Source organism: Pelophylax lessonae (assembly GCF_965119305.1).
Source record: "Pelophylax lessonae genome assembly, chromosome: 5".
Classification (NCBI taxonomy): Eukaryota; Metazoa; Chordata; class Amphibia; order Anura; family Ranidae; genus Pelophylax; species Pelophylax lessonae.
Window position 1 is genome coordinate 445,797,378 of NC_138772.1, and position 12,776 is coordinate 445,810,153.

General features: G+C 43.7%; 1 protein-coding gene across 4 annotated transcripts in view; it reads right to left on the reverse strand.

Annotated features, from left to right (window-relative positions):
* NCOA2 (nuclear receptor coactivator 2) overlaps positions 1 to 12,776 on the reverse strand; it is a 244,430-nt gene that overhangs the window by 89,241 nt on the left and 142,413 nt on the right. For all 4 annotated transcript variants that reach the window (XM_082259561.1, XM_082259562.1, XM_082259563.1 and 1 more), the window contains exon 5: positions 6,318 to 6,495. In XM_082259561.1, coding sequence (XP_082115687.1) covers positions 6,318 to 6,495 — 178 coding nt within the window. The remainder of the gene's footprint in view (positions 1 to 6,317; positions 6,496 to 12,776) is intronic.

Genomic DNA, 12,776 nt, shown 5'->3' on the forward strand with positions numbered 1-12,776 from the left:
CCCGCCTTGCAAACCTGCATCACCGACACCTTAAGACGGAAGACCCAGGAGGCATCAAGCGCCCTAGCAGAGTGTGCCCCGACAGTGAAAGGAGGAACCTGACCACTGATGGAATAGGCCTGACTGTCTGAATCTAATCTAATCTGAGTCTAATTGAATAGGCTTGAAACACCGTCTGTCTGATCCATCTGGAAATGGTCGCAGCAGAAGTGGAAAACCCCTTCCGAGGTCTGTCAGTGAGCACAAATAGAGAGTCTGACTTTCCAAAAGACTCCGTAGCTGCCAGGTACACCCTAATTTCCCAAACGACATCCAAGGAATGCAAGGCAATTTCCTTAGGGTGTTTTGGTCTGGGACACAGAAGGCAACACAGTGTCTTCCCGCAAATGAAAATCAGAGACAACCTTTTTGAAGGAACGTCGGACAGGGGCAAAGAACCATCTCATCTCTGTGAATCACCAAGTAAGGTGAACGACAAGACAACACCGCTAGCTCCGACACCCTGCACGCAAAAGGGATTGCCACCAAAAAGGCCACCTTCTGGGATAACTTAAGCAGGGGAACCTCCCAAAGAATTTCAAAAGGAGGTTTCTGGAGGATTGAAAGGACTAAATTGAGGTCCCAAGGCAGCAATGGAGACCTCACCAGAGGAGTCAAGTGTCGAAATCCCTGGGTAAAAGTATGCACCAAGGAAAGTGTGGCCAATGGTCTTTCAGCACCTGGATTTTAACAGCCAAGCCTTTAAAGCCAGCCACTGTAAAGCAGGATGGAAGATTGGCCCTTGGGACAGCAGATCTTCCCTGAGAGGGAGTCTCCAAGGAAAACTGGCATACCAGATAGGCATACCAAGACCGGCGAGGCCAGTCTGGAGCCACTAAGATGAGCAGAATACCTTCTGCCTTGATCCTGCGCAGAAATCTTGACAGAAGCAGAGGGGGAAAGGCGTAAATCAGACGATACTGACCTCACAGGGCCACCAGCGCGTCTGCGGCATCCGCCAGAGGGTCCGAAGTCCATGCCACAAACCCTTCCTGTTTAGAGGAGAGGCCAACAAGTCCACCTCGGGAGTACCCCACTGGAGGCACAACTGATGAAACACCTCTAGATGAACTGACCATTCCCCCTGGTCCAACGCCTGTCGAGGTAATTAGCCTGACAAATTTTCCATTCCCGGAATGTGTACAGCAGAGATGGCTGGAACTAAACGGTCTGCCAAAATTAGAATGTTGGCTACTTCCCGAGCCGCCAGGACACTTCTTGTGCCCCCTTGGTGATTGATAGACAGCCGTGGCATTGTCTGATTGAATTTGCATCGGAAACCACTAAAAACGATCCGTCCAATGATCCAAAGTATGATTGCTGGGAGCTCCATTACATTGATTGGCAGTCTGGACTCTGTGTCCAGACCCCTGAGCAGAATCTTTTTCGAGGACGCCTTCCCACCCAGACAGGCTGGCATCCGTGGTGACCACCGTCCAGTACAGGGGAGAAAGGATTTGCCCTGGCGAAGAGCCGGAGAATGAAGCCACCAGATCAGAGACCCTCTCGTACCCTGGCTCAGCCAGATCAGATTGTCTATAGACTGGATTCTTGTCCCATTTGAATCTCTCTTTGCAGAGATCTCGTGTGGAACTATGCAAACGGAACCGCCTCGAAGGTAGACACCATTAGGTTTGAAAAAAAACCCTGAAAATGTTCCAAAATAGGAACAGGGACAAATATCCCTTGGCTCAGCAAGTCTTGCACTGCCCCAAAGAGACCCCGTAAGTGGTCTGGGGACAGGCGCAAGTTGGAGGGAAAAAACCTTTGCAGAGGGTAGGAACGCAACTCGATCTTGTTCCTGGACCGTATGGTTTCGTGACCCACTTGTCCTGTACCAGAGAGGTCCACGGGTCCAAAAACCACAGAAGGCGTCGTCCCACCCCACATACGGGTGAGGACGCCTTGTCTGGAGAAGCCCGCTCTCGGCTTGCCAGACCAGGTTCATCTGGATTCTCTGGAGGAGGCCCTGAAGGGTTTTGATCCCTTGTTTTGAGACCCTGAGGGACAAAAAAAAAAAAAAAAAAACTTCTTATAAGCCGAGAAGGATTGACCACGTCTACGACAGAGCTCCTTGCCCTTACTAGCCTGCAGAAGAAAGGTACTCTTCCCCTCAGTGAGATCCTTAATGATGTCATCTAGGGAAGCTCCAAACAGGCGATCCCCTAGGAAGAGCAGATCAGATAAGGACGTCTTAGAAGTCTGGTCCGCAGACCAGCATTTAAGCCAAATAACACGCCTAAGAACCACTGTGGAGACAGACAGCATCACAATCAGAAAAACCACATCTAAAGAGGCATCACAGACAAACTGCAGCCCCTAGACCAACTGGTCTGCCAGCTCAGCAAAGGCAGGGGGAAGCTGCTCCCCCTCCAGGTCCTGGCGTAAAAACTTGGCCCACTCGATCAGAGTTTGTAACACCAGGGAAATAGTAAAAACCAGCCTAAAAGACGAACCAGCCACAGTATACATATGGCGGGCCACAGCCTTCGCTTTTCTGTCAGCCGGGTTCTTAAAGGCAGGGGACTCCTCAACCGGAATCATAGTTGCTTTGTTTAACCTAAAAACCCAGAGAGACCACCACAGGTGGGACAATCCACTTTTTAAGCAGGGAATCCTCATAAGGGTACCGCATAGCAAAACGCTTAGTGACCACATGGGGGCATTTTGGACAACCCCACTGTTTAGTGACAATTTTGTCAAAGTAAGCGAGAAAGGGGAACACCCTTGCCGCTCTGGAGGGCTTGTGGGTGCAAAAAGGAACCAACGCCTCAGATGCGGCATCAGCCGCATTCTTCATTTTTAAAGTCTCATGCACAGATACAATCAGTGCATCCACCAGCGCCTTTTCATGTGCGGCTATAGGAGCAGAGAAATCATCCCCACTATCTGAGAAAACAGGGTGTGTGGACACAGACCCAGCAGGGTGACTCGCGTACGAATCAGATTCAGGATCTGAGGAGACAGATGAGGCAGGTGAAGACGGGAGACGCTTTATGCTAGCCCGTTTCCCCAGGACCAAATCCACCTTGGGTACAAAGAGGGCCTGGAGGGCCCGGCAGCCCCAGAGGGAATCAGGTGGAGAAATGTGCTCCAGAAACCCCATAAGTGAAAAAGGGGAACCCACAAAAAAACACTGGTAGGGACAGCCCCACCACCCACCGATCAGGCACTGCAGCACCAGGCCATCTGCCCATACATGCAGCGATCAGGAAGAGAAAGATCCAGGAGTCAGCACCAGGTGATAAGGAGGGGCTTCCACCGCCGAAATCACTGCCCATATATGCTTCACAGTCATGGCCACCGCTAATAGCAATGAGAAACCACCAGAAAATGCCCGCTAAGGCTACATAAACATGGCCGCCAAATCTAAAATTTGAATTTGTATTTTAGTGCAAACTTCTGTGAAAATCAGTAAGCCAAAAATCAGTAAGCCAAAGACAAGCTGGAAATTACATTCCTGGGGGCATTCCATACACCAAATACAATATGGCTTGTGTAGCAAATTGCATAAGAATATAAAAAAATTATATATTATTTATATGCCGAGAACTGAGTGATCAGCGGTCATGTGATGGCTCAGTTCTTGGGCTTGGAGCCGGCAGGGAGGGGGTCGCTGCATCATCATACCAATGCTACAGCCCTATAGGTGAGTATGTATCCTTTCAGGTAGACCTGTATATATACATACATATACACACACACACACACACACACACACATATATATACATTATATTATATATACATTTTATTTTTATTTTTTTTCTTGAAGGCAGGCACATGATCACATGGCCAACACTGGAGGGAGCCTGGAGAAGCATTTTCTCCATTAGAAGTAAAAATGTAAGTCCTTTTATCACAACTTATTTATATAGGCATCGCATAATTATTTTTAACATAGTTTTAATTTACTTTAAAGACTGCTCAACAGTCCAATAAAGGCTAGTACTGTACTACAATAGAAGGGTTTTGCATATTTCAATGTGAACATGACTAGATCTAAGCCACACATACAAGATGAATATGAGGAAGCACACAGTACATAAAGTCACTGTGGAAGAAGAAAAACTCCAACTGCAATCAACACATTTAAAAACAGGAGAAAGATACAACAGAGAGTTACAAGTTCATTTTCCCAAGGTGACCACCTGATGCCTCCTATTTATCTTGTATTGTGCGATTTCCCTCAGCTTGTTCTAGAGGGAGGCCAGGAGATTGTGGCGTATGAAAGTGGCGGGAGGTAAGGAAAGAGGACAAGAGTACAAGAACTGAAAAAACATTTTGATGTTTATATCCGGTGGAATTTCATCTTATTATTGAGAAACCCAAACAGTTCCATGCATAACTTGTTAAACACAGAAAAATATCACAAACAACAGAGCAGAACACAAAGAAAACATGCATGCTACATTTATTCTGCTGGATATATCCATGGCGAAATCATCAGTCAACATGCCTAAAAGCATCAGACTACAGAGATTACATAATCTCTTGTAAGAGACATCTCTTCTGATTTTCAAATAAAGTTGATTCATTTTTAAAGACGAATTTCAGTCTAAACAACTTTTTTTAATATTTTTAAATTGCACAGCTGTTGACATCTCTAATTATAAATTATTAATTTTTGTTTCAGTATTTAAAGCTGGGAGGGCCACTAACATTCAAATGATCTGATCTCCTAAGACACCCAGAGTCCTTATCTGTGCCCAGGCTGCTTTAAAAACACTGGAGAGTAAGTGTCGGTTCACACTTGTGCGATGCGGGAAGGCTGCGAATTCGCAGCCTGTTCCCGCATCGCAAACGCACCCCTGGCAGTTCACACTGCCATATGCGATACGCAGGGGGTGTCAATGAAATGTTAACGACACCCCCAGTTTGATCGCATATCGCAGTGCAATCTGACAGTTAGCACAGGATCGGATCGCACAAGTGTGAACCACTGTGCGATCTGATCCTGATGCGGCTGGAAAAAAGGGTCATGTGGGTGTTTGGTGTGGATACAAAGTGTATGGCTGAATTGGCATCCGCACCTCCGATCGCATGTAATGAACGAGCAGTGCGCTCCGAATTACATGCGATCGGCGCACTCGCAGGAATGTGAACCGACCTTAAGCCTGGTACACACTATTCATTTTTTCCACTCAACCCAGGGGTTGAACGAAAAAAAAAAAAAATTGTCAGCTCCAGTCGAAGCCACTGCACTAACTATGCGAAGTACGTACAGAGATTACCTCCCCCGCTGTGATAATGTGTTCTAACAGGGGGTGGCTTCCCCCCTCCTCCCCCACCAGAACTCTTCGATCAGCGCTCTCTGCCACTGGCTGAGAGCACTGATTGGGAGTCGGTCGACTACTGGTTTTCCAGCCGGCTTCTGTCGGACAGACCAACGTATACACGGGTCAAATGTCTGCCATTTTTTTAACCGGACAAATGTCTCCCAACATTTGGCCCGTGTGTACGCGGCTTAAAAGATGTGAACACAGTAGGGCCTCCAGCACTGGCAGCTGTGATTTAACAGGGAGGAGAAACATGTTATATTCTGAATAATGAGATTCCCCCACACACTTTATTCAGGAAACTGTTTTCAGAAAAAATAGAAAGTAAGGAGAAATCACCACACAATTCTAAATACAGTAATGAACTACAGTTGAATAATTTAACTACAAGTCTTATCTGCCACAGTGGCAGACCTACTTGTAGTTCTCATTAGAGCACTCTAACGCAAGCCACTGGTTGGCCAAAGAGTTGTGCTGCAAGCTTGGTCAGACCAGACCATGTTTTTAGGTTTGTGTAATGTTCTGCTTTGATCTTGGCTCCTATTGTGATGGGCAGCTCAAGAATGGCCATAGAAGGCCTATTAAAGGTAAGCTATGTGACAAATTTGAACATTGTGTGTGATAATCTGGCTGTGTAGCATTTAACTACAGAGAGATAACAAACACTTCAGAGTGTCAGAAGTGCTCCTTCTAGAACAGAACGTGGAAAATTTCTAGAAACATAAAACAATTTTTTTCAAAATTAAGGAAACTAGCTTTTAATCCAAATATATACCCCACTGATAACAATAAATAAGGTAGAAAGAACACTGTGCATCCTAAGTCTTTGCAATAATAAAAAGGTATAGCAATAGAAAGACTGGCCTATAGAAACAGATTGCCTGCACATGGCCCACTGCTATTTGGAGCAAAATCTGTAACTACAAGAGCTGCAAGCCATGTTCATCACCACTGACACTTCAGCAGCTTTTTAAGGGAAACTAAAAAAAACCTCAGTTACCTAAAGACTTTGGCAGCAGGTTTTTGATGAACTCGTTGTGATCTCCAACATGAAGAATGTTATATACACTGGTATTCATTAGCTCTTCTTGGTTGTACCGGAGATACTGAGTCACATTCTCAGAGACAAATACCACGTTCCCTTCACGGTTCACCACAAAGAAGAACCCATCCAGGGCCTGGAAAAAGAGAAAATGTACAATACATTACAGAAAGCCCGCCATTTAACCCCATGCAAAACAAGATTGGATCATCAGCACAGCAAAAAAATATGTAAGCTATGTAGACTGTTCAGTTTTGAGCCTCACATCGCATTCTCTATGCGCTAAACTAAAAAAAAAAAGGCTTGGTATTTTGTCAGAGTACAACATACAATACATTACAGGCTGATCTGCAGCCCAGGGCAAAGAGGAGGGATCTTGCTGACATCACATGATCAACACACCAGGAAGTCAGTCTCAATTGGGCTGTACTATTAGTTCAGCATTGTCAATACCAAGCTAAAATGATCAGCATGAGTAGGCAGGCCAGACTATTTACACCAAAATACAGCAGGCAATGATCTGTGGGAGGTAGACTATACTGTTTGCATACTATTGTGTATCTTACCAACTGCATTACAAAATGTGCCTGAGGAGTTGGGATGTTATGTGTTCCATTCTTTAATAAACGTTATACTTAACTGCTCTGTGTAATCGTTTTGCACAGAGCAGCTCCAATTCGCCTCTTCTCGGGTCCCCTGCCGGCGCTCCTGGCCCCTCCACTTCTCCGAGTGACCCCTTAGAAAGCTGCTTGCTATGGGGGCACTCTTGCGCGCTTGCTACTGAGCCATGCTCTGTGTGTACACAAGACTCCCTCCTCACTGTGACTGAAAGCAGCGTGAGCCAAGGACTCCCACTGCTGTCTCCCAGCCAATCAGGAGGCAGAGACCCGCTCTCATGCACATCGCTGGATCTGGGCTCCTGTAAGTATTAAGGGGGGCTGCGGATGAAACTGCATACTGAAGTTTTTCCCTAAGGTAAAAAAAACCTTCAGCCTTTAGAACATGGGTCCTCAAATTACGGCCCTTCAGCTGTTGTGGAACTACACATCCCATGAGTCATTGCAAAATTCTGAGATTCAGACATGACGAGGCATGATGGGAATTGTAGTTCCTGAACAACTGGAGGGCCATAGTTTGAAGACCCCTGCTTTAGAACAATGTTAACACTTATGGTCTTGAAGTTTGCTATAAAAGGTAAATCTTAAAGTTTAAACTAAATAAATATAAACCAAGTTGCCAATGTAGCTGGGGCAGCCATACTTGCTTACCAAATACACATATTGTATTTTGTTTAGTAGTGTGCCACTGATTGTGCTTTGTTGCTGTTCTTGTCTCACTGCAAGTGCGTTTAAGCTCTGACTAAATAAGAATCATACACTGCTTATCTGCCTTGTTCTGCAATTTCAACTCAGCAGTTGTACGGCTACCATGCAGATTACACAATCATTTCAATTGTTGGAAAAGGAAAAAGACATCTAGTCATAAAATTCTGAAACAAGGTATGTCAAAATTTTGAACAGTTTGCACTCGAAATCACAGTACATTTTTCCTTCCTCAGTAAACTCTATGCAAAACTGCACATCCAAGAATCAATATGCATCTAACAATTAACCTTTGCCCATTTAGAGTGACACAAAGTTCTAGGCTTCTATCATTAAATGTAATCAGTCTGCAGTACAACAGTGTTTCAGTATTGAGTGTAAACAGGCTAGCCATTCCTTACAATGCAATGCCATCCCCAAACAAAACCTCATGTGAACTGGTGAGTAACATTCAGGCAAGGCATTTCTGCATAAATAAATCTAGGTGTAAATCCCCGGACATACATTTGTATTCTAACAGGGGTTCTCCTTTAAAATGAATATCTGCTATCCATCACCTCCATTTGTACTTTAAGCAATGGATAAAGGAATATTAATCAAGCATATTGTGGAGTGAGTCTACAAAAAAATAATTAGTTTCCAGACCAAACTTAATGCATGAATTATGTGCTGGGATGCACAAGTGGGTTTAATTTCATGATTCATCTGTTTATCTATCTACACTTGCTTCAAAACACATGGACTGAATACATTATACTCAGAACTTTACTCCGAGCCCACACAGAGAAAGCAGATGACAAAGAACTCCTGCTGGGACTGACGAGGAACCCAGGAAGAGATCATATTAGTTATTGCTCCAGAGCAGGAACTTCCAAGCTGCCAATATTTATAGATCTATCAGCTCTAAGAGAGCCAAGCTGGGTTTTTTTTTTTTTTTTCAAAATTGAACAGAAGCAACTGGTCAGCGTGGCAGGCTTTTGACAGTTTTGAAAGTGATCCTAGATTGTTTAGTATATTAAACGATTTGATCTTCTACTGTAAATAGAAACATTACCAGGGGTCTTCAGACTATGGCCCTCCAGTTGTTCAGGAACTACAATTCCCATCATGCTTAGTCATGTCTGTGAATGTCAGAGTTTTACAATGCCTCATGGGATGTGTAGTTTTGCAACAGCTGGAGGGCTGTAGTTTGAAGATCCCTGCATTAGACCAAACTCATTTTCTTGTAAACTAAATCTGAATCACAGCTGTAGTTTTGGTTAAAAAAATTCTGCTAGGCACATCAAAAAGCGACCAGAAATTCTGATATGACTTCCAAACGTTCCATCAAAAATTCAGATGGAACCTGAGATAACTGATGTACATACATGTGTGGGGCTAGATTTTGGTGCACTAAAGTGGGGTACACACTAGTAGAAAATCTGCCGAAAAATCCCGCCCGATGTGAAATCGTCCGATTTTCGCCTAGTGTGTACACAACTTTCAGCAGCCGATGCCGACATTTTCAACGAAAAAAAACGGAGGGACAAAAACGCCAAAATTTTTTTCGTCCGTCCCCAGACGACCGATTTTCGTTTAATGTGTATGCAGTACGTCCGTGAAAAATCAGATACGAAAGACCGTGCATGATCTGAAGTTGATGACAACCCGGAAGTCTAGGAACAAATGTGCCAAAAAAAAGAAAAATCGGACGAGAAATTTCGTGAACATTTATGCACTGTCGACTAAAAATGGTAATGAACGCTGAGAAGACAGAGAAAAATCGGAGGATATTTCGTCCGATTTTCGTAAAGTGTGTACGGCCCTTTAGGCATCAAAAAAGGTGAGATGTAGATTTTTTGTCAGTGCATTGTACAGCAATACACGTCCACCAAATAGGCGTGTTGAGGAGCCAAACACTGGTATACTATGCCATTCAGTTCAATACTCCGTGGCTAAGTGGTTAGCACCTCCGTCTGGCAGCACTTAGGTCACTGGTTCAAATCCCAACCACAAGTATGCATGTCCTCACTGTGCTTGCCTGGTTGTAACCTAGTTTCCTCCCACCCTTCAAAGACATGCTGGTAGGTTAAAGTGGTTGTAAAGACTTAAGGTTTTCACCTTAATGCTTTCAATGCATTAAGGTGAAAAACCTTCTGTGCTGCAATCCCCCCTTTTCCTTATCTGAGCCTGACCCGATCCAGCGATGTGCAAGAGCCCAGTAGCTTCAGCCACTGTCGTTCTACTCATTGAACAGATTGATAGCAGCGGGAGGAATTGGCTCCCACTGCTGTCAATCAAAAGCTGGGACATGGGAAGCGAGTCCCGCTGTCTGTGTCAACAGATGCAGTAGCAGGACTCTGGAGCGAGCCTACACGGGTGTCCCCATGTGAAGCGGGTTTCCGTGGGGGCACCCGATAAAGAGGAGGTGCCTGGAGCGCCAGTGGGGGACCTCAGAAGAAGAGGATCAGGGCTTCTCTGTGTAAAACTATTGCACAGAGCAGGTAAGTATAGGCATGTTTGTTATTAAATAATAAAAAAAAAAAAAAAATTAAACGTTAAACACTTTAATTAAATTCTTTCTAAATTAGCCCCAATACTGTATGTGTATGTAAGAATAGGAGTTAGGGACCTTAGAGAGTGTAAGATCCTTGAGGGAAGGGACTGATGTGAATGTACAAATATATCGGTAAAACGCTGCGTAAATTGACGGCGCTTTATAAATACTTGTAATAAAAATTAATAATAGTCCTCTTGACCCTGTACATACACATAATTAAGCTTTTAACTCCGTACACACAAGAGAACATTGATAATTTCTTTAATTGCATGTATGAGAGAAGTTGTATATCCATTACTGTGCCATTTTTTTATATTTTGGAAAGTAAGAAACAATTTGTAAATAAATGATGAACTGTACCCTTGTGAAAAGGTGGAATATTTTATTTTGTTCACATTCAGTGTATATTCAAAACATGGGGCACATGAGAAGATTTAGGGCTGGTTCACAACACATGCAGTACAGTGTGCATTTTTTCTGCATCAAAAAAGCATTGACCGTACGTTATATATATTCCAATGCCAAAGTTCACACCATTGCAGTGTATTCCAGTACAGTCAATAAAAGTACAACACCCTGCATTTTTTCTGCAGGGAACTGTACTGGATCGTGGCATAAAAAAAATTGCACCGGAAAGCATTTCACAACAGAAAAATAAAAAAATATAGGAGAGGAAGGACACACCTGAAATGCTTTAAAAAGCATCAAAAACGTGCACGCAGAAACGCATCTGGAACACATTCAACTGCGTTTCTGTGGTATGAACCAGCCCTTACCGCCTGCTTGAATATGAATATGTGAGGAAGGGGAGGCACCATAAATGGCTCCCAAAGTGAATTTACATATTGTGGCTAGTTTGCAAAACTGGAAAAAAAAAGGAAAATGCCAGTAGTGACCTTATTCTGTGGGAAAGTAAAAAGCAAAAGCAATTGACTGGTTCCTTTGCATTTTAGTGTAGAACAAGCTTTTGTAGCAACCAATCAAAAACATTTTAAGTCACCCTACTAGTCACTATGTCCCTCCTGCACTATTCACTACACTAAAAAGTAACCATGTTTTTATTGTTCCATAGAAATTTCATTTACACCAGCTTGATAGCTATAAGGCATGCCCACGGGTGCTGAGGTCTGCACACGCTTGATGGCCAGCCTGGGGTCACCACTGGATCTAGATTATCCAGCCCGACACCCAGTCCGGCAGTTGATAGTATATCTCACAGGAAAAATCCAGGTGGAAGAAATTGGCTACCCAAAAAATGTTGCCAGGACCAAAGATCCCAGCAAGGAACTAGGTCCTTACTCCTGACTAGGCAGAAAAAAATGAGTGACTATAGCAGGGAGAGGGAGTATACCCCCTGGGACTGCCCATGGGTGTAGCCAGAAGTTTTTTCTGCCTAGTGTCCTACTCCGGTAGGGGGGCAGTATAACCCAATGGTCAAGAATGACAGGAGCGGTGTCCAGCAACGAACGAAAGAGAAAAATGGTTATACATGTATTAAAGAAAGAAAAAATAATTTTACAAAGAATTAGCACAGGTATCAAAAATCTTACATATGAAAAGCAAGTTCTCTGAGTCAATCAAGGCTCTATTGCTTTTGAAAGGGCTAGCAGTCTAACACGCTAAAGGCTAGCAGTCTAAAAAGCTCATAGAAGGGGAGAGCAAAGGTGGCCGCTACTTGTCCATCTACAGAATAGGATGGGAACCAGACTGGCTGCCAGCAAGTGTCTCCAGGACCAGGCTGTGCTGTCTTGCAGGGATGTCAGAGTCAGAAGACTGACTGAAAAAAAAATGAGAAATCTCTAATATGTTATTTGTCTTTTTGCCTAGAGTTCAGATTGATCTAATAAATAATAGGAGAAAAAAAAAAAAAACAGCTGCCGAGGTTTCACTTTTGAAAACAGTAAAGCCTGAAAAAAGACTGGAGTTATTAACTCACTCCTGAGTTATTTTATTGGTTTTGCCAGAAACAAATGCACTGAAGGCATATATTTCCACTTTAACTTGGGCAGGTACAAGAGCATATAATGAATTGGTAAGAAATCCACACTAAGCACAGATAAGTGTTCTTCATCTCTGCTCAGTCATGTGATGTTTACTTCACCGCCAGAAATTGCTGTTCATGCCTGGTTGCCTGGCAACTGCTATATACTTGTGTTCTGACAAGCATAAGTGCAGACATTTCAAGGAACAATTAAATAGCAGATGCTTCCTTATTGAAGAGCTTCTGACATGCAGCATGATGATCCAGACAGCAGAAGTGGCACAATGGTTCAGGAGATAACCACGCTCAGCCATCATCTACAAAGTCAGGCCAAGCAGCCAATAAAAGAGGCTAATGTGAGATGCACAGGAAAAGGGGAGCACAGTGTAAATCAGCAGAGAACTTGGAAGGATTCATTACTATGATGTATGCTGGAGGGAATTTACAAGTTCTTTCTATAACTCGGTTTACTGCCATGTTGCAAAACAGCAGCACTAGCTTTTTTTTGCATGAAACATCCAAAGTGTGCATCTGACTTTACAAAATAATCAGAACCTGTTCCGTTTTTTCCAAAT